The sequence below is a fragment of the Python bivittatus genome, unplaced genomic scaffold (genome assembly GCF_059951505.1).
Source record: "Python bivittatus isolate LINGU-HERP-01145 unplaced genomic scaffold, Pbiv_v1 ctg000810_np1212, whole genome shotgun sequence".
Lineage (NCBI taxonomy): Eukaryota > Metazoa > Chordata > Lepidosauria > Squamata > Pythonidae > Python > Python bivittatus.
This window is the reverse complement of record NW_028277111.1, coordinates 2981414-3007754: the sequence shown is the minus strand read 5'-3', so window position 1 is coordinate 3007754 and position 26341 is coordinate 2981414. Positions and strand designations below refer to the sequence as shown.

The 26341-nt window shown below is 47.5% G+C and overlaps 1 protein-coding gene across 4 annotated transcripts; it reads right to left on the bottom strand.

The window, feature by feature from the left end:
• LOC103053971 (major histocompatibility complex class I-related protein 1-like) lies at positions 1-26341 on the bottom strand. Of its 4 annotated transcripts, XM_088129644.1 has the most exons (8): positions 25323-26341; positions 11871-12028; positions 7377-7652; positions 6157-6438; positions 3363-3449; positions 2017-2048; positions 1054-1087; positions 1-138 (listed from the first exon to the last, which is right to left on the bottom strand). In XM_088129644.1, exons 1-8 carry the CDS (start codon positions 25709-25711, stop codon positions 77-79), a joined length of 1320 nt encoding a protein of 439 aa, XP_087985770.1. In that variant the 5' UTR covers positions 25712-26341; the 3' UTR covers positions 1-76. The 4 variants fall into 4 exon arrangements, 1 of the variants encoding a protein (XP_087985770.1); XR_015793635.1 differs by having other exon boundaries at positions 65-138; positions 2017-3449; XR_015793636.1 differs by having other exon boundaries at positions 65-138; positions 2017-3449; positions 7377-7472.

Below are 26341 nucleotides of genomic sequence, written 5' to 3'. Positions count from 1 at the left end.
TGAAAGATCCAAAACACATCCTAGTTCCAGCCGGCTGGAAGGGCCTGAAGAGGTCCTCCTAAGAGAACAGCGTAATTCAGCAGAAGGTTGATTCGTTCCTCTCTCCTTGCATGGGGAGTCTGCAGCCCCAAAGTTGTGCTACAAAGAGAGCGGAAAAAACAGGAGGGTTAGTTGGAGAGGAAGCCAAAATGAGGAAGCCCAGGGTCCAGGCTGGAGGATCATCAAGCGAAGGAACAAAATCAACAGCCTCAAGAGAAGGAGATGAGAGGGAGAGGGATTTCCGAGTTACAAGAGGGGATGGGCATGGCTGCGAATGGCTGCTGGAGTGGCGTGGGAAACCTCCTTCACAAATTATAAAAAGTATAGATGCCTTCCCCTCTCAAATATACAAACCCAGTTCCCACCCAAATTATTTTGCTCCCAGAGCCAAGTGGAAATGGTTTCATGGCCTCCAGAGAGTTCAGGTCTTCCTTCAGCATCTGGAGGGTTGGATTCCCAGATGGACGCAAGGAGGGGAGAGAATGACTGTAGGACATTCAGGAAGTCCCCCTGCTGCCCCTTCCCTCCCCTCCCCCTTGCACTGGGGACACTCTGACCTCTGCAGATCTCTGACCCTTGCAAATGCAAGACAATTAGATCCTGGGAAGTGCCACAGTCTGGGCCCTGCAGAATGGCCAACCCCACCTCCTGCTTTGGGAAGGGCCCTTCCTGGAGATGAGGAGGAGGAGAGGCTGCCTTCCTCCCTCAGCAACAGGAAGCAGTCAGGCCTCTTCAGTTCCTAGCTGCGGTCACCTGCCATTTCCTCCAAAGGCAGGAGAGAAAGTGGAAGCAGCCCAGCCTCCTGCACTAGAGGGAACCCAGGGAGGAGGGGGAGAGGCTGACCCCTCCCCACAGCCCCAACGCCTCTCCCCCAAACTCCTCACCCTTCAGCGCTTGAGATCAGCTGAGTGAGAGGAGTGTTTTCCCAAAGGCTCTTCACCATCAACAGATGCTTTGACCTGAAAGCCCTCACCTCCCTTCCTCCCCAATACAGCCCCCACCAGGGACACTCACCTGCAAGGGGGCTGCTAAATGACCTTGACGCTCCCTACATTGGGAAGAAAGACAAAGAGTGAGTCTCTCCCTTGTCCAGATTCTCTGAGGAGGAGGCATCTCTCTCTGCACGATTAAACCTCTTCAGCTCCATGAACGTCTCAGAGGACAGACAGGCTGTGCAATCAGAACAGTCGCTAACCACTGGGGCTCATGACATTTCGGGTGGTTTCCCTATTTCCCACCCTAGAGCTGAGGGGCTCTTTCCTCCAAAGGGGCCCAGGCTCCGCCATGCAGGCTCTGGAGCTGCCTTCCCTGCCTGAATGAATGAGGCTCAAAATCCAACAGGGAGAGAAGTTCCCTTTCTCCTCTGCAGGAACAAACCAGTGGGAGAAAAGTGAATTTTGTAACTGTGTTAAAACTCAAGGAAAAGAGAGGAGGTGGGAGAAAAGAGAAGCAATTGATTTTGTACAGAGTAAAAGGAGGAACAAGGAAAGTGAGAGAACAAAATTATTAAAATTGAAAGAAAAAAGAGACTTTGGTAACTCCTTGGGACAAGCAAAAAAATCAGTAACTTCCCTTAAGCCCCCCTTTAATGAGAAACCACTTCTCCAATCCTATACTTTCTGTTCATATACTCATGTAAAATAATTTAATTGTTTGTGAACGACTTGCCATCTAAGTAATCAGAAGAAAAACAATTTTCCCACCCACATTTACACTATGCCAAAAAGTGTCCATAGAGAGGGCAACAATATCAAGTTAAATCTCAATAGATTTATCTATCCTTTGTTCCCATTCTGTCCTGATAAATCCTGGTTTCACCAGAACCAGACACAGAGGAAACACATGGGCTGTGCATTAGGGGGCCCTTTAAAAATGGCAGGGTGGGGGCTCTCCCACTTTTCACCCCCCAACCCCCAGCAGTCTTGCCAGGAGGCAGAATTGCTCTTCCTCATTCAGGAGCGGCTCCCTCCGGCTTACCTGGGCCTGAACTGTCGGATCCTTTGTAACTCCTTGGAAAAGAAAGAAAAGAAGGTGGGGAGGTCAGTCTCTTTGCTGGATGGGAAGAGGTGGAGAAACTCCACTCTTTCTGACTCCAGCTCCTTCTCCCCTTCACAAACACTCATGCACACACACACAAACATGCACAAATACATCTACAGAATTTCAACCAAATTGCTTTAGCTAAGAATTGTTAACATTTATATATATCCACGCAAAGCAATATTCCAGCAATTCTACAGCCACAGGGTGCAGCTGAGGTGAGGATACAGATGGCTCCAAAGTTTATTTTTACAATCAGTTCATACTTAGAGAGCTTTGTGGTGGCAGAACAAGAGGAGATCTAGCTGGTATCTACCAAAGCTCCTTTTCTCTTAAATCCCTTCTTTGTTCATTACTTTTACGGAGCTTCCTGACCAGATTATGGCCAAGCCTTTCCTTTCCGCATGCTTGGAAAACAGAACAGCTTCTCCATCAGATGGATCTTCCACCCAGCCGGGTCTTCTCACCTTCCTGAGACTTCCTTGTACCAGATGTTTCTCCTTGTGGTCTCCACTCCCAGGGATAGCCTGGCTGTAATGAAAAGGGGACCCACCTCCCCCAACTTGGTTCTTGGGAGGAATAGGAAGATAGCACAATACTGCAGCTTCATGAGATCCTTTTGTGTTTGGACACACACAAACACACAGACATCCTTCAACTGATGCTACCTCTGATCCCCACTCTGAATTGGAGCTAACATGTAAAGAGGACAAATCACTTGATGCTGCCTTGTAGTCTTCCTGACATTTCTCTGTAAGGATAAAAATAAATCAGCTAAAAAGATCATCCAATCTCACTCTGTGGGAGGAAGAGCCCCAGGAGATGTTTTCACAGTTGTTTAGTCACACCCTCTCCTGGCAGCTACTATTAACAGACACAGGAAGATCTTCAGACTGCAAAGACACCACCAGATTTGCTCCAAGAGAGACCTTCTGCCTCTGAGATGGATGGAGGGAAATGGGGAAAGCAGCAGCAGCAGCTGCGAGAGGAGAAAGATTTTCATTGAACAACTCCTCTGCTGGTCTTTGACCAAAGCCTTTGGAAGGGGCAGAACCGCAATGCCTCCTCCCAGCCAAGAAGAAGACAGGACTGTCTGAATCTCAGACTCCGCTGAGCCAAGACTGGAGTCCCAGCAAGAGGCCGACATTTCAGATGCTCCCAAAGAGGGCTGGGAAAACCAGGAAGAAGCCAGCCCAGAAGGAGCTCCCAAAGGGAGAGACTTGGGAGGAATCTCCCCACCTTCCTCCACAACCACCCAGCAAAGGTAGTTACAAGACACTTACTGCGATACACCAAGATCACAACAATCACAGCAATCACCAGGACAAGAGCAGTCACAACGCAGCTGATGATGAGGCGCACGTTGGATTCTGGAAGTGAATTGGGAGAAAGAGCAGATAATCAAAGGAGAACCCCAAACCATCACTCCAAGCAGGGGAGAGACCTAATGCAGCCAAAAGACTGGAAATTCCCCAAATTAAAAAGTCTAAGGGCTCATCTTCATGTCCCTCTAATTGTGGCATGAAGACGCCTTGCTAACCATGGTTAGAGGATGTGTCCTCATGACGCTGCCTTCGTCTCACACCAGCCCAGCATGAAGGCAGCTGACATGCATCTTTAGCTGTTCAGTTCAAAAGCAGCAGTTTGCAGCCTTGTGACTTTCAGCAGTTTACAGAAATAAAGCAACAACACAAGAATATAAACTAAATTAGTGAAACCATAAAAACGTTTTTGTTGCTTTATAGGCTGCTCCAAATGTGTCATGACTCTGGGTCGAATTGGGCAGCTTCGTATGCTATCTTTTTTCTTAAGCTTGAATATTTGCATTTAATGATTTAAAGTAAAAGAGTTCATATCACCTATCTCTTTTTTTTAAGTATAGAGTTTCATTTTGTTCCTCTCTTGTAAGATTGGTCTCTCCTCCAAAGGAAAAGAAAGGGATGAATCCTCACTTCTACACTCTGTCATCTGTCCAGGGAGTGGCATGATAGAAATTGTTTCAGCCTCTGCGTTTGAAGCTTTTAACTGCCAGGAAGGCAGCCCAGGATGTGGGAACCCTCTTGCCTCACACACACCCCGGGGTTGGGGGGAGGACCCCAGGAAGGCCTTTCTGTAATTTAAATCCATGCTCTGCATTCAGGGATGAGGGAGAAGAGATCTTGTCCTCCGTCTCTGTGACAGCATTCTGCTTATTCAACAAATGCTATCACATACCACCACCATCCTTTTCTCAGGACTAATCATGCTCAGCTCCTTCTCTTCATCTACAGAGGATTCGGTTTCTATCCCTGATCAGCCATGTTGCTCTACTGGGAACCTTTTCCAATTGCTCTCAGTCTGTATTGATGGGTGTTGCCCAGAACACGTGAGAAAATTACCCTCAGAATTTGGAAGTTATCGTTGATTTGGTGTATGCTAAAATGCCTTCTTTGAAGATACTTCATGCTTCTGGCTGATATTCAGTCTCCAATCAATTCCTATTACAAAATCCTTTTAGCAAGCCAAGTATCCCCCACCCAATACTTGCCCCTTTGATTTTTGTTTCCCAAGTGACGAACTTTGCACTTAGAATGATACAGCTGGAAGGAACCTAAGAGGTCAGCTAGTCTAACCACCTGCTTACTGTAGGATCCATTAAAGCATTCAGACTGATGGGACGGTGCCTTTAGTATCCCATTGGAGATTTCCCATTCTTCCTGGACACTGCCTCCTTTCAAGTCTCTCTTCCGTTACATTCTGTGGCGCTCAGCTCATTCTGAATTTTACTTTTTTCTTTGAAGATATTAGCTCACTCAGATAGTTTTAGATCCTCTGTAAATTTAATAACTATTACCTATTCTTCCAAGTCATTAAAGGGAATTTTGAAGAATAGAGGATGCAGGGCTGATTCTTCTGGCACCCTATTTGACATCTTCAACCTGATGAGAAACCATCAATGGGCACTCCTTGAGGAAGATATTCTAGCCAGCTGTGGATCCCATTAACTGTCAGGCCATCTGACCTCCTTTAATTCGCAGAAGAGGCCCCTGGCTGCCTCCAGATGGGGCTTTTACCAGACAAAATGCCTGATTTACCATAAAAATTTAATCCCATGAAGCATCCAGATCACCCTGTCATCTTTCAGAGATCACTTGATCTATCTGTTTTCTATTTCATTATGATCAACAACAAATAAAAGAGAATAAAAGAACTTTACATTTCTCTTGCACAGAACTCATGACCCTCATTGAATAGCAGCCATGGCGATTGTCATTTGATATTGGTAAAGAAACCAAAGGAATATTTTATTGTACCTGGGATATCAGCATAAAAATAAAATTTTAACATTTTTTGTATAATTGTAATGCTATCACCAATAAAGGCTGGTATTCTGCAGTTTTAGAAGTCCAGTGTAAAAAAATGTCAGTGTATGAGCATACACAGAGTTCCAATTTGACACAAGGCTTTTTCCTCTGGTTTTAGGCTGAGCCTCAGGAATCCCAGCAGATCATTGATCATAAAATAATGTGTGCGCCTCTTTCCTAGAGCAGCAACACACAGTGATGTTTTGTTCTTTACAGGAGGAAACCATGTTCATCTATCATGGCAAAATATCAAGCTGGCAGCCCCTTTTCTGACTACTGATGCACCAGTCCAGCCACTCTATGCATTTCCTGAAGAGAGCTGCGGTTCACAAATTTTAATACATTTTGGTATTCAGAAAAGGGGCAACCCAACTCCTCCTGACTTTTGCAGTGGAGGAATGCCCAAAAAACGAAACATGTTTCTGGCCTCAGCGTAACTCCTCCTCCTCTGCTGGAGGCAGCAAACGGGGGAGGAGAGAGGCTAAGGGAGGATCTGGGAGCATTTCCTCAGGATGGAACAACCACTGGGGTGGGACTCCGCTGCTTCCTTTCAAGAACCAGAAGCCAATTCTACGGACTGTTCCCTGCAGGTCCACAAACCTCAAACATGGGAAAAACCACTGGATTAAAGCTCAAGGATGTTTACATCTGGACACAGCTGGGGTCAAATTGCTCTCCCACAATCCTCCAGCCTGAAAAAGAGCTCAGCCTTTCCCCCCCTGCAGCCTCTCACCCTTCATGGCCACGTCCACAGGCTCCTGCAGGCCGTCATGCTCCACGTGGCACCGATAACGGTCCCTCTCTTGGGGATCGATCCGGATGCTGAGCCAGTAGTGGTAGGTCCCATCTGCATTGGGGGCCACAGACCCTCGGAAGGTGTCCTGCGGCCAGACCTCCCCATCCCTCCTCCAGGAGGCATCGATCTCCTTGGGGTAGAAGCCATCCACGCGGCAGACGTGAGTTTCCATCCCATCGTCGGCCTCCGTCCTGCTGCTCACCGTCACCACTGGGGCCTCTGCAGAAACGGCACCCCCAGAATTAACTCTGAGCCCCTCCAGAGCCCGGAAGGGGGATGAGAAATTTGACTGGCAGGAAAGGCTCCCACTACTTAGTTTTAACGCAGGGATTTCATACTCCACACCTGCAGAATCTCCAAGAGTTTTGGGAAATGCTCCAAATCTGGAAAACGCTCAGCCACAAGGACTCCTGATTTTGAGTCCTTCCCAGTGACTCAGTCTGAAAAATCTCTGCCAGCAAATTGAGGGTCCGAGGAAATTCCTCATGGACTGCTTTGAACTCTGACTGATCTTGGGCTGCTTCCTTCAGGGGAGGGTACCGGAGCTGCTCTTTTAAGTTCCCTTTCAAAAGAACAACACAGAGGTTTCTCCCTACTTTTGGGGTCCTCTTCCGCTCCCCCAAATCTTGGGCTGCTCCAGGCCCCTTTCAAGGGACACCAAAACCTCCAGAGGGGGAGAGCCGGGGGTGGGGGGTGCAAGGCAGGGAGGGAGGGAGGGAGGGAGCCCCCTGTGGGATGGGGAGGGAAGGACAGTTGCTGGGAGGAAGTCAAGGCCGCGCATCACACTTGGCCATGTTTTGGCTAATGGTGGCTTCCCTGAAGAACCCCAAGTGGCCCTGTTGCCTCCTCGTGGGATGTGCAAGGGACACCCCAAGTGCTTTGGCTGCCTGACCCACACAGACACCCTCCAGGCCCTCGATTCTGGGCAGCCACACCTACGGCCTGGGAGGGCAGAGGCTGCGGTTCCTGCACAACTTAATGGCTGCCTGGCAATGGGAACTAAGCAGGGCTTCCTGCGTCCTGAAGAGGCAGGAAGGGGAGGAGGGGGATTCCCTCCCGGGCATCCAGGCTGCAGAGCAGGGACCCAAAGAGGTCCGAATGTGTGCAAGGTGTCCGGCCATAAAGGAGGAAAGTTCAGCCTGGGCCCAGATGCTCACCTTTCCTCATCAGCATCTCCTTCCCGTAGGACAGGTACTTCTTCAGCCACTCAATGCATTCCTCCTCCAGGTAGGTCTTCAGTCTCTGATTTAATCCTGGAATAGAGTCCCATTTCCTCTTGGTGATCTCAGCCTGGGGGTTGTGAGCCACCCAGGTGAGGGTCTCCTTGTCAAAGGTGATGAAAGTCCTCCCGTCATAGCCAAACTGTTCAAACCCTCCTTTGCTGCCGTCTCCCCAGAGCTCACAGCAGTACATCCATTGCCAGGTGTGGAGGCCTGAAAGAGGGACAGGAAGATGGTTTGGGGAGTCCTCAGTAGAGACAGAGACCCCCTCCCTGCAGGGACTTTGACGGAGGAGGGAGGCAGCGAGAAAAGGGATAAATAATGGTTGGAAAATGAAAGAAATACATTTTCCCCCATGAAGGTCCTCATCCTGCCCCCAAATTGGACCTTGAGGGTCTCCAGACCCAGCTGCCCCCCACCTCAAACCCTCCCCGGTTTCCCTCCATCTTCTCCCTCCCCCAAAGTCTCCTTCTGGGCAAAAGGCAGAACAAGCAGCGCCATCTTGGCCTTGGATCCGCAGAGCCCAAAGTCCTCCATCTGGAGGCTCAACACAGAGACAAATGGCCAGAAGGGGGGCGAGGGGCAGAGGGGGCCCCCAACCCCCATGTCAAGGTTCCTGGGATCAGAAAAGGCAGTGGAGGATCCCCTGGGGGACCAAGAAAATATGGAGGCGCAGAAGAAACGGAGGGACAGAGCCTCCGCCATCTTTCTTTCTGCCGCTCCTCTGTTGGGGGAGTCTTGGGGGGAAGGGAAGGGATCCCAGCGCAGAAACAGTTGCCTGAATCTGCAGCTGCAAAGAGGGACCGAAAACCTTGTGGCCTCAAAGGGGATCCGGTCGATCTGGGAAGAAGCTGGCAGGGATCCTGTGACCATAAATCATGGTCTGCATTCACAAATAGTGCAAAGTCACAAGGGCTGGTCCCCACTTTGAGCTAACTAGAAACAAACCATGGCTTCGTGTAATATGGGAACGAAGCCACGAAAGGCCACAAAGAAATATTTTCTTTAGGAATAGTAGTAAGTGGCCAAATATTACTTTTATTTCAAATTTAGTCACCACCCATCTCAAAGAGCGACTTGCACACCCAAAGTGTCATTGACCTTTTAAATGGATTTTGAAGCTTAATTCTTTTTTAATGTCGCCTCTTCATGGGCCCTTTGACACATTCACATGGGGGTTTTATGATTCCGTGATTCGGATCTAAGTGGGGAGCTGAGGATCACGTTCAAGAAAGAGCGACTGGAGTGACTCCGCTTCCTCGGCTGGGAGATCAGCTGCAGAAGGAGCTTCAGACCAAAAATGGCCGGATGGAGCCCAGACTCAGCGAGAGACAACAAGCCATGGAAATGATCAATGCAGGGAAAAATTTCTTAAATCAGTAAACGTTTTGGGTTTTATGGTTGAAATGTTTGATATCTGCCTATTTTATATGATATTCTTATAGAATTATTCCTAGATTATTTCTGTTTTACTGCTGTAGGTCTCATCCTATTTATGAATCTGTCTGTTATTTATTTGTTTATTTCTTTATAAAAACTGCCCTTCCTTCAGGTGCTCAGGGCAGCACATAGAGTGCACCCTCCTCCCCCTACTGTGAGGTAGGTTGGGATCAAAAGGTGGGACTGGCCCAAAGCCCCCCCAGGGGGCTCACACTACTTTTCTCTCCAGGCTTCTACTGCAGGCCCCCCCTTGAACTTCTGCATCTCCACCCTCTGCATCTCTCCTTTGGCTGGGTCTTCTTTGCCTGCATCTTCACAGGAGACAAATTGGGGGAGTCCCTGAGCCTTTGCTCTGTTCTCAGGAGGGGAACCAGCTGAGCTGAGCCTCAGAGCAGTAACAAGAGAAGCAGCGCTGGGCCTTATGGACAAACTCAGCCTCAGCAAATGACCAGGCCTGGATGAGATCCACCTGAGGGTTAGGAAGGAGCTTGAAGCTGAGATTGTGGACTTTCTCATCAAAATAGGCAACCTGCAGAGCCTCCAGAGTTGAGGACTGGAAGGTGGCCAGCGTAACTCCAGTTTTTAAGAAGAGCTCATGGGGAGACCCAGGACATTATAGACGTGTACTTAACATCTGTTGTGGGGAAGATAGTGGAAATTCCTGTGAAAGATAGAATTACCAATCATCTGGAAACCCAGGTCTTGCTCAAGGATACCCAGAATGGCTCAACTAAAGGAAGATCTTGTCTAACTAATCTGCTAGAGTTTTTGAGGGTGGTAATAAACATGTGGATAAGGCCGAGCCAGGATCCTGAATCGGGCCTAACTACTCGAATATGCTGATGACACTAAAGGGTTCAGAGTGGTAAAAACCCTAAGGGACCGCGAAGAGCTCCAAAGCTTGTCTGCCCATTAGGGGAGTGGGCATCAAAACAGTAGAGGTCAGCCCATGTGATACATGCTGGGGCCAACAATCCTAACTCCTCATAGAAGCTAATGGGATCAGAGCTAGTTGGTACAAACGAGGAAAGAGAACCTGGAGTAAAGGGAAACAGTTCAATGAAGGTGTCGACACAATGTGCATCCATGATAAACAAGGCCAACAGTGTGCCAGGGATAATAAAAAAGGCTTCGAAAACAGAGAGGCTAATATCATAATGCCCTTACAGAAATCAAGGGTGAGACCACATTTGGAATATTGTCTGCAGTTCTGATTGCCACACCTCAGAAAGGATACAAGGGAGCTAGAGAAGATACAGAGGAGGGTGACTTTTTACACAACCCATAATTCAACTTTGGAATTCGCTACCATGAAGACTGGTGCTGGCTACCAGCTGGGCTGCTTCAAAAGAAGGTTGGACCAATTCATGCAAGTCGAGGGGATGCATGGCTCTTAGCCGTCATGGCAGTGGGTCTGGCTCTGAAGGCCATCTGCTGGGAGACCAGTGGGCTTCCTGGTGCAGCTGGTGGACCACTGGGGGAACAGACTGCTGGACTAGAGGAGCCAGGGGTCCGATCCAGCAGGGCACTGCTGAGGTTCTTCTGTCCTCCACTCAGGCATGTCTGTCCTCCACCCTCCACCAGGGGGAGCTCTGGCTGGTCTCTGGGTCTCTCAGAGGCCGGGAGGGGACCTGGAAGGGCTTTGGGGAGACCCTCCCGGGAGCAGGGGCAGAACTAGCAAAGCTCTCGTGTCTTCCTGCGGGGGGGGGCAAGAGAAGGACAGAAGAAGTGGGACAGCAGGTCCTTGTAAGGAAAGAAGGGGAAATGGCTTATGCTTGTGGAGAAGATTTACCTCAGCAAAAAACAGTCTACAGTTGCACATTTGCTCACAGCCCTCCCCTAAATAAGGTTCCTGTAAAGTGAATCTTGTGCCTGCAAAGATGGCAAAAGGAAGGGTGCTGAGGAACGGCTTCCCCCCTTAAGGGCAGCCCCACTAAAAGGGCAGTGCAGGAGTCCAGCGCTGGTGGACCACAGCTGGGAAGACATGGCAGCTTCAACCGGTTCAAATTGGGTATCTCTTCCTTTTATCTCTCCCCCCCCCCCCCCGCGCAGATGGGAAGGAAGCTCCAACCCCACTTGGCATCCCTGGCCTCTTCTTTTTTTTACTTTAAAAATGTTTTTAGTAAGTGTATTCTGTGCAGAGAACCTGAGTTATGGAACAAGGTTAAAATTATATTATTTTTTTTAAAGCAATAAAAATACTTTTAAAATAACCTTTTTAAAAAGCGTGGGAGCGGCCTTTCCCCTGGGAGGTGTTACAGACGCTGCTCCCAGGTTCGGCTTATGGTCACTCACTCACACACTCACAGCCTGTTGAGGTACGCGGATCTTGTCAGCCCCCCTTGCTTTCTACCTGGGTCTTCCAGATAGGTGCGGGTGGAGCAGGCAGACACACAGCCCTGGTCAACACCCGGGAAATAATTAGGGACACACACAAATCACTTCCAACCGAACACTGAGGCACAAGAGGTTCTATGTAATACACGGAGACCCAGTGAATTTAAAGTAACAACAAAACTTTACTGGTTGCACGGTATATTTGCTCTTCCTCATACACACACACACTTACCCACGTCCTTCCCAACTAGGCTGCCAGGCTCTAGCTAGAGGGACGAAGCCGCCAAGTCTGGATGACTCAGATGACCAAGACGACTCAGAGTGGGCGGGCCTTGGGACCCCTTTTATCCCCAAAAGGACAAGTTGATGGGATTGGGGTGAGCGCCTCCATGTGCTCAGGCCCAACCTCCTCTTTCTGGTTCAGGTCCTTTGTTTTTTCCTTAATTTTCCTTAACGACTTGCTTCCTTCTTATCTACCTCCCTGAAGGGATCTCATAGATAAGATTCCTGGCTTTTGTCCTCTCTGCTTATATGCCTGCTTCATCTTTAGGTTATGGCAGCTTCAGCCTAGTCTCACAGAGGGAGCCTCTTTCTCCCCTTCCTGCTCCTGGGGGGGAATATGGGGCAGGAGGAGCCACCAGACCCATCACTCACCTTCGCTATGATTGTAGCGAGTCCTCAGAGTCTCCAGGTCCGCTCTGAACCACTCCTCATTGCGACGTCCTACCCCGGTGTTTATGTCCCAGTACTGGGGGTGCTCCTTCCCCACTTTCTCCATCCAGGAGACTCGAGGCTCCTCCTTCCTGCTGTTGCTGTCGTAGTAAGCAAAGACTTGATCATCCAAGTACCCCAGAGCGACAAACTGGGGCAACCCCTGACTGGGCTCTGACACGGCAGTGCAGAAATACTTGAGGGAGTGCGAGGAGGAGCCTGGAAGGGACCCAGAGGAGCAGAGTCAGGGGGGTTCAGCTGAGGGACCCTGATGCTATGGGGCACAGAAGGCCCCAATTTGAGGGTCTGGGGAGGAAGAAGGAGGAAAAAGAGACCTGGGGGGCTGGAGGGAGAGGAAGAAGGGGGAAGGAAAGGGTGAGAACATGGAAGAGGGACAGGAGGCAGAGGGCGGAAAGAGGATGTATGGTACCTTTTATTTCCCAAGTTTCAATAAAGCCAAATAAGAAGACTTGAGATGAGGCTTTTAATTAACAGAGGTTTTATTGGCCAAGGAAACCTTCTGGATGGCTCAAGCCAACATCGTGGCAGGAGTGTTGCCCAGAACCACACCTTGCAAAGCAAGCAACAAAGATTTTATAGGCATATTCAGATGTATTCAGATAGTACATCCCCTCATATCCATACAAGGGAATTTGGGGATGACCCAGGGAAAAGTAAAGGTGGGCCTAAAGAGGTGAATCTAAGTTTAACTTTTTCTTCTGGTTACCAAGGAAATGCCTAACTTCTTTGGAATTTGGTGTCTCTGCCTGCCTGGTAGGAATCTAATTTATAGCTTACTTGTTCAGTCAGGCATCTGGCTAATTGCTTCTAAAGGAAATGGGGTGGGGGAATGGTGCGCTCTCTTGGAAGGCAATCAGGCATTCAACAAAGAGATAAGGTGGGGGAAAGAAACGCTGTGCTCTTTACAAAGCAAGTTAATCCTTTGTAAATAAGATAGAGTGCACTATCACATGCATGCCCACACATTATGAGAGAGTGTAAAATTGTGTATCAAAACAATGCCCTTCATTTCCTCCCTTTGCTTTTGAACATAATATGCTTCTTATGTAGTCAGTTAATTAGACAAGATACATCATTAACAGTTTCAATGGTTAGTATGTCAGCAAAAGCTTAAAGGGACAAAGGCAAACAAGCAGTTAATGTCTATGAGTTCTTCATCAATGGAACACAGTCCTTGGGAATCGGTTTAAGGAACAATATTGCTGCTGGTCTGTTAGCTGAAAACTGTGGTGGGGGAAGCCACCACAGCCATGTCAGCTACTGCAGACATCACTAATTTTCTTACTAAAGGAACTATACATGGAATGAATATTAATCCAGCAAATGAACATAAGAGCAAAAATAATACTTGTCTTATCCAGGAGCTTTCAGGTAACCAGGATAACCATTGATCTGCATTTGTAAGTCTTTGTCTTATTTCAGAAGCTTTTTCTTGCAGGTCTTTAACAACCTGTCGAACTACTCCTGATTTGTTAGCATAAAAACAGCACTCTTCTTCCAAAAAGAGACAGAGGCCTCCTTTCTCAGCTGTGAGAAGATCCAGGCCTCGTCTGTCTTGGAGAACTACAGCTGCTAATGAATCCAGTTGGTTCTGGAGTTCGAGTACTCCTTGCGCAATTTGATCCAGGCTACTTTGGAAATCTTTTGACAGTTGTTGAAATGTGATAGCAGAGTGGGTTATTCCGGCAATCCCAGTTCCCGTGGCTACTCCTATAGCTATTAACAAGGGAAGAAGAAGTGGGACTCTCTTCCTCCGAATATGTCCTATCAAAGGGATTAGCGGGTCTTGCTTATTTACAATAACCCCAATATCAGGAGGCAGGAATTACATATTCCTTCCCAGTCAAGGGGCAGGCATCGGAATACCTTGTCCGCACAGAGAAAGAAAACTCCTCCCTCTTCCAGGCATGGTCTCAAAGTGGATTCAAAATCTTTTTCCTGTGAACTGTTACCGAGCCTCACAGTGAAAGTCTCAGTCACATACATTCCAACCAATGGTTGGACCCCTTCTTGTGGGCTCACAGGGGCTTCCATTGATTTGTTTACTACCACTCTTGGCAATAAAAGGTTTATAAAATATGAGGAGTCTTCCCATTGTCCCTCTTGGGACCTTTGGGGAATAGGGAAAACAATTTTTTTTCTTGCTCTTTAAGAACCAAGGGAGGAGATCGAACTGGGTGTAGACAGGTTTATCCAGACACCAGTTCTCTCTCACTTTTCCTTGCAGAAAAGTTATTCTGGATCCTTTGGTTAAATACACATTTTTGATCTGTTTTGTAGGTGCATACATAGCTTTCATCATCGTGAGGGTATGATTACAAACCATTGAAATCACCATAGAACAAACATTCACATCAATTCTTCCCACTTCCACTCCTTTTTTAAGTTCATGAGGATCATGTTGCTGAACACATTGGTGGTTTTATCCAACATTTCTACTCCAATAGCAATAGGCCCATCTGGGGGGGGGGGGCTTGTTTCAGTCCCATTCCCAATATCATCCACTTAAGTGTATCAAAATAAGCTTGAGCAATTCCACTCTGGGGTCTTTTCCCAGTGAAAACCAACTTAGTCCTGATTTTGTACCATCATTCTGCTGGGACAGGAAGGGCTTAGTGAACCCCTGAGGCTATAGGTAAACATATCCAACAATCCTTTACTATTTTGGGGTTGCCTTCCTGCAGCCGAGTTTGGGACAAAATCACAGTATGGATTATATGTCTTATTAAGCCATAAACGGGACACAAACTTTTTGAATCCTTTCTACGTATTACCTTATAAGTCAGTGCAGGCGGGGTGGTTTCCAAACTCCATACCTTTGGATATAAGCATCAATATTGTCAACCAAGAGGAACATTTCAATTATCAATAGGCTTATGATCAAATTTTCAAACAAACACTCTTTGATCTGTCCCTGGGCATCCAGGCCATTAAGACATCTTCCCTTCAATAAATAGTAATTCTCTTCCCCAAAAGGCGTGAGGAAGCCAACAACAAAGGAAAAGTATTTCAGAACAAACAATCAACACAATAAAAACAATATCAGTTTCACAACTTAGTTTGTGACAAAGCCAGCACGTCTAGGGGTCGTGTGGCTGATAGAATCTATGATGCCAAATCTTCTGGTTGTTCTTGAATTAGGTCACTACCGGTGGACCTAATCAGTCTTTGAAAAGATCTGTTGGAGAAGCTAGAGAGCGCTGCAATTTTAATTTGAGTCTATCAACCGAGGAAACTTGCCAAATGTCAGGGGGTTCCTTCACCTGCTCGATCCTGGATCCCTGCATCCAAGCTTTGATGCCCTCGATTTTTACAGCAGTTGACATGCTCAGTAGGACTTGCTTCGGCTCGGACCACTTCAGATCAGTGCAGGATGGGAACAGCTCCTTCACTCTGACCCACTGGCCTGGCTGGGCGATGGGTGGTACATCAGGAGCGACTGGCAAGGCATCTCAGACCTGCAGGGAAATATGGAACGTGCGCCAACTTCACCTGTCCATGCAGTTTGCACTTCATGGGGTACAACGGTCTCCCATAAAGCATTTCGAAGGGAGACAGCAATAGTGGCCCTCTGGGCATAGCCCTGATACGTGTTAAAGCAAGGGGCAGTATTTTTGGGCCATGGCAACTGAGTCGCTTTGCAAGCTGAGCTTTTAAAGTACGATCTTCAGCCCCCTTTCATGTCTTCAGCCCTGGCTGAAACCTGAGGCTTGTAATTAGAATGTGAATACCAAGGAATGTCCAGGAATTTACCACGGACTTGCTGAATGACTTCAAAGGTGAAGTGCAGGCTGTTATCTGATTTAACCCTTTAGGGACCGAAAATCTTGGAATGATGTGCTCCACTAGGCCCTAACCACTTTTCCTGCATGCTGGAAGCAGGGAAGGCTTCAGGCCATCTGGAGAACAAATCCACAAAGATTAAAAGATGATTTTTGGGTCCCTTTTTGGGAAGTTCAGTAAAGTCCACTTGCCAGGCTTCTCCTGGGTATTGAGCAGTACAGAGGTGGCCTGGAGGGGTAGGTTTATCACTCTTTGGGTTATTTCTGGGGCAAACAGTGCATTGAGCTACAGCTGATTGGCAAAGGTGCCTCAGCTTCTTGTTGCTGTATCTTTGAGAAAGCCACTTTCACAGGATTTGAAGAGGTAGTTGAACACGATTGTTAACAATCCACCACCCATCCTTCCACTTTCCTTGTGGATCAAGATGATCTCTCTAATCATAGAGAGGGGAAATGGGTGATCAGGCTCTATAGGAATGAGGGGCAAAAGTTGGTGAGGTTCTGCAGGCATGACATCACCCCCACAAGCAGCTTGTTTTGCCCAATAATCAGCAGCACGATTGTCTTGGGAGATTTCACCTCGATCAGTCTGGTGGCCTCTGCAATAAACTATTGCTAATTGCGTAGATCCAAAAGAGATTTCATTTTCAGAGCTTTTCCATTCCACATATCCCCGGGCCTTCCAAAAAGCAGCACGTGTGTGAGCGGCTGTCAGTAAAAATGTTGGCAAGATAACAAGCTTCTATGAGAGCTAACAGTCCAGCTGCTTGGGCTGACCAGTGAAAGGGCAACTTACGTAGTAAAATAGGTCCATCAGTGGTGACCACAGCCAAACCTGTCTGGCGGACCCCATTTTCAACAAAAGAAGAACCATCAGTCCAAAAACTGACATTCTGCCAAGTTAAAAGGTTCAACTTGGAGGTCAGGGCGAATTCCAACAATAGTCTCTAAAACCTGATGGCAGTCATGGGGGGCTTCTGATGAGCTAGCCTCCTCTAATGGTTGAGGCAGGAGGGTGGCTGGGTTGAGCTGTTCACAGCGAAACAGTTTAACTGAATCATTTTCCAAAATTAAGCTGGCATATTTAGTCAATCGGGCTGAAGTAGCCCATGCAGGAAGTTTTTGTTCCAGCAATGTTTGAACAGAGTGGGGGGTGCAGACATCTTTTGAATTAAAAGCGCGGTAGCTGCAATTGAACGAAGGCAGCCTTTTACCACAGCATCCATGACTTTTGGATAGATAAGCAATAGGAATCCTTTTCAGGTCTTAATTTCTGGGTAAGGACTCCTAATATGCATCCTTGTTTTTCAATAACTGTATACCATACTTGGTCACTAGACAAGGTGGTCAATTAATATTTTAATTCCCAGGCATGCTTCCCATCTGATAGGACATTGCTTGATTGAGATGGGTTGTGCCTCAGGGAACAACTGAGCCATGTGGGGCTTGTCAAACCGAGCAAACCCTGGTTTCCCTTGATACCACACCCGTGGGTCAATCTGGGTGTTATCAAGTGGGCTGGCTTCAGTTGGCTTGGATAAAAACAAAAATAAGCCTGTTCTGGGGGAATGTGAAGACTCAAGCCTTGATCATTGAATTAAATGGTAGCTCTTAATTTTCCTAAAAGGTCCCAACCAAGAAGATTGATGGGACAATGTGGCATAAACAAAAAAGAATGATCCAGCTGAGGTCCCTGGGAGCAACAACTGAAAAAAGTTAGCTGATTGGTGCCATTTCCATAACTCCTGTTGCACCAATTACAGGAGCAGAGGAAATGGTCAGGCAAGGAATATTTTTGTCATTTAAAACACTATAAGTTGCACCCGTATCAATGAGAAAATGATAGGGTTGGCATTTAACTCAGCCAGAGGATCGGGGAAAACAAAAGTCCTCTGGAGAGGACTGAACAATATGAATTGTTCTCAGGGTAAAATTCAGAGGCTTGAGCACTTAAAAAAGAAAAAGGGGTCCAGACCTCTGCTGGGAGTTTTGAGGTCTGCCTCTCTGTGGTTTTTGGTCTTGCAGTGTTGATCTTTTTCAGCCTCTGATGGCCCTTGAAGGTTGGGCATCAGGCTTGGCATTCCACAAACATTCATTTCTCCAGTGGCCAATTTGCTCACATTTTGCACACTGATCCTTCTATATGAGCCTCTGAGGGGGAGGATTCCTGCCTCCCTTTGCTTTGTGGGCAAATGGCCAGTGCAAGAAGAGATGCTTGTTTATGCATTCTCTTATCTTCTTTCTTTTCATCTTTTTTCTTTTTCTTCGAGCTCTCTCTGAGAATAAACAGTGAAAGCCATCTAGATAGGAGTTTCAAAATTTTGGGTTGATGGGGCAGGTAACTTCTGGAGCTTTTTCCTAATATCTGGAGCACTTTGGCCAACAAAAGCAGCTTTGATCATAACTTCATTGGCAGGGGCTTCTGGGTCAAGATCAGTGAAGCGGCGGTGGCCATCTTTAAGGCGTGTCAGGAATTCCATAGGGGATTCTTTAGATTCCTGAACAATTTGATGGACACAATGAAAATTCACTGTCTTTAGCACACCCAATCGCACTCTCTGAAGGAAAGCAGTTCTAACCCTTTCCAAAACAAGTGCTCTATCTGGGGTATTGGGGTTAGCCTCATAACTGGGCACCAGGACATCCTGGGCGGCTGGCCAGGCACCCAGTGGGCGGCCAGCCTGTGCATCCAAGTTTCTTTTGCAGCTGTGTAAGCGTCAGTAGCTGCTTTAAGCACTTGGCATTTTTCTTCTGATGATAAGAAGATTGATAGCAAAATAAAAGAACACAAAATCTTGCCACTTTTTCTTTTCTTTTTCTTTTTCTTTTTCTTTTTCTTTTGTTTTTCTTTTCTTTTTTCTCCTAAGCCTTTCCCTCGGCTTGGGTTCTGGCACCAAGAGGATTTCTCGGGTTTTTCCTTCAACTCGGGATTTCTGTGAACTTCACCTGGAGAATTTCTCGGGCTCTTTATTTTCTCCCTGTCCGCCTTTCCCTCGATGCAGGGGTTCAGCTCGGAATTTCTAGGGATTTCTCGGGCCGATTTTTCCTTTAATCAGCTCAGGGTCTGGCCAGTGTACCCTCCCTAATGTGAAATCCTTCTCCATGAAACGGTGGGTTCATCTAATACAAAATCCTCCTCTAGGACAATATATTCCAACAAGCACACATACTGCACTCACTTTGTAGGCAAGCCCCTAGTGGAATTTCCCACGTCTCACTCACGCACTCTCAAGGCAGCTCTCCCCACCTAATAAAAACATACTCACCCTTTTCCAGTTTCCCCAAATCCACTTTATACAACAGATATAAAAGAAAAAGCCTCAATTTTGAGCATTCAGGTTCAGCCGACGGTGCCCAGCACAAGGTCACTGGAAAACTTTCCAGGCGCGCACTTGACGTTGTTAAAGGTCCCTGTCGATTTCCTCCGTCCGCTGTAGTGAAGGCAATTTAGAGAGGGGCTAAAAGCAGTCTCCCCAAGGAATCCCTGCCTTCGGGACTCCTGGCTGGCTCGCCAAAAATGTATGGCACCTTTTATTTCCCAAGTTTCAATAAAGCCAAATAAGAAGACTTGAGATGAGGCTTTTAATTAACAGAGGTTTTATTGGCCAAGGAAACCTTCTGGATGGCTCAAGCCAACACCGTGGCAGGAGTGTTGCCCAGAACCACACCTTGCAAAGCAAGCAACAAAGATTTTATAGGCATATTCAGATGTATTCAGATAGTACATCCCCTCATATCCATACAAGGGAATTTGGGGATGACCCAGGGAAAAGTAAAGGTGGGCCTAAAGAGGTGAATCTAAGTTTAACTTTTTCTTCTGGTTATCAAGGAAATACCTAACTTCTTTGGAATTTGGTGTCTCTGCCTGCCCAGTACGAATCTAATTTATAGCTTACTTGTTCAGTCAGGCATCTGGCTAATTGCTTCTAAAGGAAATGGGGTGGGGGAATGGTGCGCTCTCTTGGAAGGCAATCAGGCAGTAAGGGTGTACTTAGTTTTTCACACATGGCTTCTCCATTTTGGCTTTCTTTTTGTAAAATAAATGATGACATGGTGTAATATGTCATGTGTTGTTGTTCATCTGAGGTTGAATTTATCTACTTTGGAGAACTGCTAAGGACCAGATGATTTTTATTATGTCCTGATACGTAAAACCATAGAACTCAAACAGGTGTACTTTCTTTCTCACACAATTGTAGGCTTCACTTCTCAGAAAAAACTTAGAAACTAAAATGTAAAATAGACCTATTGTTTAAGCTTGAAATATAGAGTTTATTATTGCTGGCACTCTTAATGCTTTTGCTGGTTAGATTGATTGTTGAATATTTTTTATAATTTGGTTATTGCTTACGGATGAGAAAGTGGATGAAGAGGGTTTTTTTTTTTTTTAGTAATATTAGAGAAGGTGTTAAATTACTGTTCGGAGGGAGGGGGAAGTCTTCTTTTATATTTCCCTCCCTCCCTCCCTCCCTTGTTTCTTTTCTTTTCCTTTCCTTTGTAGGTTTTTTAGTTCTGTATTAGGTATGTATGTGTGTGTGTGTGTGTATGTATGTATGTATGTATATATGTATGTATGTATGTATGTATGTAAACTTTAATAAAAATATTTTTAAAAAAGATATATAATAGGCAAACCAAACCTTAGCAGAAATAAATAAAGTATGGACAAATCTAAAACTACTATAAAATTATCCTTTCTGAAATATACTAAACCAGCTGAGGAGAAAAACCGGGCAACGTTCTGCGTGACAGCAGAGCTCCCATCAGACAGCAGGAGAGATGCGTAGAAACTCTTGGGACGTCTGCTAGCCACGGTGAGGTAAAGGGGCTTTGCATGCGGCTGTAATATTCACAAGCGAGTTGTTTCCCCCTCCCCTCCCACAGGGGTGCAGTCCTTCTGGGGAGGGGCCTTTTCTGTCCCTCCCCTTGAGCCCCCCGAAAGAAGAGCCCCCCACTTGGCCAGGCTGAGAGCTCTTCTGTGCCCCGAATAAACCAACGGGGTAAGGCGAGAGGCAGATCTCTGGAGGCGCTTATGCGCTGATCCACTGGCCTTTTAGAGGCTTGGCCTAGATGGGTTTCGTGCTCCATGCCCATAAGGCACTGCTTGGTAAGCAACGTTGCCTGATCATAGCCCTTCTCAAGTACCTCTTCTACTGAAAAACAAGGGATCTGGGGTTGTTTTCAAAACAGCCTGTCTCTTATAATTATCTGACAGAACTCCCCACAGGAAAAGGACCCTTTTCCTGACTACTCACTGCCAACTCAGACCCAGAAGCCAGCATTGGCCCCAGATCTCCAACCCTGGACGCAAACATGCTGAGCCCAAGCCAGAAGGGGGAACCCTTCCAATGATGGGGGAGGGGAGCTTCCCCTTTGCACAATTTGACTCCTACATGTTACAATTTCATAGTTATAAATTCTTTTCATATTTATGTTCAAAATGGTTTGAGCCACACAACTTTAATACTAGAACTATTTCACAACAGAAGTAAAACTCACTAATCCAGTTTCTCCCAAAGTTGCATCAGGCTGTTGCTTTCCAATCTACATTTTTATCATCATCATCATCATCATTAAAGAAATCTTATCTTGCTTTAGTCAAGAGCAAGTCATAAAAACTGTTATGAACACCAATGCAAGTTACAATTTAAAAACACCAGTGAGGAGACATGAAAAAGAATTAGACGAACATCAGAAGCAAAATATTTCTGGTTTTGGGAAGCCCAGGCTGTCATGTTGTTTTAGCTGTATTTTTCAGACATAATATATTGGATATGCGGTAAGTCACCCAGAGTCTTTTTGGAGTTGGGCAGCCTTCACAAATCAAATAAACAAATGAATAAACCAAAGAGGGGTGGTGGAAATTCACAGCAGTCAGTGGAGACCTCCAAACGTTTTCCAACTTCCTTGGAGATATTAAAATTTACAGAGGCCACTCAAACTGAAAAAATGCTAACGAAAGAAAAAAAGGGGTGGGACGGAGAATAAAAGAAAGAGAATTCCAGTTTTCCAAAGGGGGGGGGGTAGGATAGACAGTTGCAGTGTGGAATCAAAATGCAGGACACAAATGCAGAATAATCAAGGCTTCACTGCAGTGTTTATTAGGCAGCATGTCCTGGAGAGGGACCCCACCGAGGGTTCATGGGAGACCCTCCCCTCCTTGTCTATTAGCAGCTTAAGGCAACTTCATTCAAAGAAAACAGCAGGAAAAGGGAGCTTGAGCAGAGTGTAAGGCACCTTTTATTAGCCAAGTTTTTAAAGAGCCAAATAAAATAAAAAACTTGAGACAAGACTTCTTTTAAAATAAACAGATGTATTTTGATCAAGACACAGCTGGGTGAACCCAATCAACACCTCGATAATTGAATGTTGACTGAAGCCACACCCTTTCAAAACAAGCATCAGAAATTTATAGGCATTCACAAATGTATCAAACTTTTAATCAGAAAGTACATCCCCTCATACCCATACAAGGAAATGCAGGGATGGTCTAAGGGGGAAAAAAGGGTGGATCCCAGAAGAAGAAAGTGAGCTCAACTCTCTTCTCCTGTTACCAACGGAATAGCACACGTTAGCACGCCCGTATCTCTTGTAGAATTCAGGGCCTCTCTCTTTGCAACTTTTACCAAGCTAATTGTTTATTCATTCAAAGACAATCAGGCATTCAACACAGAGATAAGGTGGGGGAAAGAAACACTGTGCTCTTTAGAAGGCAAAAGCAAGTTAACCTTTTATAAGATAGAATGCACTATTTCATACATTATGTGAAATATATGTAAAGTATAAAATTGTGTATTAAAATAATGCCCTTCAAGAGTCTCGGGGTCAGCCCCTCCTCGACACAAGAGGAACACAATTTCTCTGCCCAGACCAAATTCCCCCTTGCTTTCTGGACACTCCCGGTCATCACAGTTAAGCTGGCAGGAAGGCCAGGGGCGGCTGAGAGTTTGGCATGGCCATGCACTGACAAACCTCCCTAGCCAAAATAGACTTTTAGACACAGACTCTTGCCTCACACACACACCTAAACGGTGCCCTTACATGGCAGCGGGAAAGGGACATGGGATCAGGCTCACCACAACACTCACCCCGAAGGGTGCCCTGCTGTCGTCTCCGGTCGCAGCTTGAAGATTTTGAATCCAACTTCTGACACGTTTCAAGGGCACTGCACATTCCTTTATGTTTCAATTTGATTAAGGCCAGCCCATTCATCTGAGGCTTCTAAAAACTTGCTTCTTTCACCCAAAGATATATTTTCCTCACAGTTGTTGGACAACTGGGAGAACCATGATGAAGTCCAAAATGCCACAATGTGGAACAGCAAGACCACATCTGGAGTTTTCAGCAACTTGTTCTGGGAGGTTCTGAACACGCAGAAAACCACTAACAAGTAAGTTAAACTCACTCGGCAGAGGGGCCCAGGGCTGCCTGGAACCAGGAGAGGGGCCAAGGGGTCCTGGACGCCGGTGAAGACGGGGCCCAGTGAAACTCTGCGGCTGTAGGGAGGTCCACAGGCAGGGAATCCCCCCAAGGAAAGTCCGGCCCTCCCCAGGTGGGGCATCCATAGTCCAGCTGAAGAGACCTGGGGTTGAATCAATCGGCCAACAAGCGGGACCGGCCTGGCGCTGAGGCACAGCTGGAGTGACACGGCAGCTTGGCCAGCAGACCCGGGTTTGCTCTCCCTCGGCCAGCTCGTGAAAAGGGGCGAAAGAAGAGGAGATTTTATCTCTGCAAATGGAGCGTTTGCTTTCTTAGAAAACCACATTTTCCCCTCAGGCACCCAAATATCCTTCCTTTTAAATGATCTAGGCTGTTTTCATGACATCATCCCCAGAACACTTTGCCAAATACCAGTCACACCTTTAAAGTCCAACAAGATGCCTTGTCAGCTTTTTTTAAATTAAAAAGGGGGAAAAAAACCCTATACCTGTTGGCAAGATAGCAAAGCAATGATTTATTCATTTTTATTCATTTCTTCATGACTTTGTTTATTTGCCGCTCCATTCTGAAGGGTCTGAATAAAGTGGAATAATCTAGCCTAACAGCAGGAGGGGCCTGACATGGCACCATTTGGGCAGTGAGATCTTTAGGTGTCCCAGATACCTCCCTTGGGGGTGGCCCCAATATCTGGGGACCGGCTGTTCTGGGGGGTCTGAGAAGGCTTCAGCAGCTCCCACACTAATGGTGTTACGCAAGCAAACCCTGGTGCACCCAAAACTATCCAGGCTGCTGCCTGCTGAACCGGCTGATGCTTCCAACCGGTCTTCAAGGACAGCCCCAAGCAGAGCAAATTGCAGTAGTCAGCTGCGAGGTGACAAGAGCGGGCAGGACTGCAAGCAAAACTTCATTTTCCAGAAATGGGGCACAAGATGCAATTGTGCCAAGGCTCTGGATATAGCGCTACGGAGCCACGGTCTTGGGAAATCTCAGGGGCTGAAGGCGAGGCTAGAAACTCACAAAAACATCCCACAAGATGGCAACAGAAAATCACTTCTCTGTTGTTACTAAAAAGCAACACGGGTAAGTCCTTGATCCTTGAAGTCACGGGAGTTGAGTTCAATCTGAGGGAGATCTTGCCTTTTTTTTCTGGAATGGGGGGTGACCTACAGTAGTAGAGACTCTGTCGTCCCCCCCTCCCAATTCTGGCATCCTGGCCCTGATTCAAAGCCCACCATACAGGAGAGACACCTTTTGTCCTTCTGCGGAAATCTGGAGCCTAAGAAGGCACTGCAAGAAATTAGGAGGAATGTGGCAGTCCTTTTCCCAGGAACAAAGTTTATTGAATCTGGAGCTCCCTCCCTCAGATGCCCTCGGATTTTTTGTGACCACACGTGGACTAACACAGCTCTCCTCTTCCGTTGCAGGAAAGAATTTAAGCAAAGCACAGTGTTGGCCATTTGGCCCAGTGAAATTCAGGCAGATTAAGACAAAAAAGTCCACGTGATTGGAGTTTCTCAGTATTTAAATGACTTTTTAATATTTTTAATTCTGCAAGCTGAATTAAGTAATAATATGTAAGCTGTCCCACATTGAGAGGTTCTGGGATGGAAGAAGGAGCATCTCAAGAGGCAAATCCCTGACTATCCAAAAAAAAGCTCCGGGGATCCGAGAAACGGGCTGGTCCTCCCAGCGCCCGAAGCCCGAAGGAGCAGCCCAGCCGCCGCCAGAGGCAGGCGAGGCGGCCGAGCGGAGGGGCCGTGCGGGGGCAGCCGGGAGCTCTGCGGAACGGACCTGCCCACGGGTGGGCGAGCGCTGCCCCCCGACCCCCTCCGCTTGCAGGGACGGGAAGGAGGCGCCCGGGGGCGCCCAGGGAGACTCGGCTGGCAGCTGGAGGGGGGGCCCTGACCTGTTCCCGGAGTGGCTCTCCTGGGGGGGGGGGGGAAGAGCGGCAGCAGAGCCCCACCCACGCTTTGGGGCCTGTTCTGACAGTAGCAAGAGCTGGAGGGGGAGCGGACTAGAGAGAGGACCAAATCAGGGTTCTCTTTCTGGGGATCATCTTTTGGAGGGGAGGAGAGAGAGAGAGAGAGAGATTTCCTGAATTCCCACCAGCAGAAAAAGGGCCTGGAACCCCCGACCCCCCAGAGGGACTCACCGAAGCAGCTCTCCGGAAGGGCGACCGCCACCAACACCGGAAGCAACAGGGGCGCAGAGCGCAGAGCCATCCTGTCCGCAAACCTCCACCTGCGCTCCCCCCCCCCTTTCAGTCGCGGGCAAAGAAGGAGGCGCAGCGGGTGAGCGACACCGCAACAATCCAGAGCGAGCCGGCAATTGGCCAGGCTTAACCAATAGAAGAAAAAAAGCATTCCCGTGTCGTCTGTGGTTGCTAGGCAGACGTCCAGGCACCGCCTGACAGGCTGGAAAAGGGAAGCGAAAGTTCCGTCGGGAACCCCCAACGCCCCCGGAGGACTCACTGAAGCAGCTCTCCGGAAGAGCGACCGCCACCAGCACCAGAAGCAACAGGGGCAGACAGCGCAGAGCCATCCTGTCTGCAAACCTCCACCCGCGCTCCGCTCCCCTTCAGTTGCGGGCAAAGCGTGAGGCATGGTGGGTGGTCAACAACGCAGGAATTCAGAACAAGCAAAAAAAAAAGCTTTCCCGTGTTGTCAGTGGTTGCTAGGCAGACGTCCAGGCACCGCCTGACAGGCTGGAAAAGGGAAGTGAAAGTTCGGTCGGAAACCCCCCCTTGCAGGGATTGGGCATCTTGGGGGGGGTGGCACGTGAGTGTTCTTTACTTTGCAAAAACTGGACACACCACAGCGCAGCAATTCTGCACACGGTGCTTTATTGCAGCACACAACTTCCTCAACAACAGGCCATTGCTTTGGGTTAACTCCATCCTTCCCGAACCTGCAAGTTGCTGTTGCCCTGGAAATATGTCTTTAATATTCAGTCCTTTAATATTCCGTCGGAACAAAAGTCTATACAGCGGCATACAGCCTTTGCCTCCCTCCAGAAGTTCTTGCACGGGTTGGGATGAGGGGCTGCCTCAGTGGGGCTGCTCATTCCTGGTTCTGCCCAGGTCCCAGCCGAGCTCCAAGCTCTGCTCTTAGGCTGGCTTGTTTTGAGCGCTCCAGCTGAGCTCCCAAGCCAAGCTCCAGGCAGGAATCCCAC

Bases quoted from the DNA above. Each gene is read 5' to 3' on its own strand.
- LOC103053971 (XM_088129644.1), bottom strand. From the start codon at position 25,711: ATGGCTCTGCGCTGTCTGCCCCTGTTGCTTCTGGTGCTGGTGGCGGTC. The intron at 12,029-25,322 runs GTGAGTCCCTCT...TTACTACGACAG, and splicing joins CCTTCCGGAGAGCTGCTTCG to CAACAGCAGGAAGGAGGAGC. The intron at 7,653-11,870 runs GTGAGTGATGGG...TCCCTCTTTCAG, and splicing joins TCGCTACAATCATAGCGAAG to GCCTCCACACCTGGCAATGG.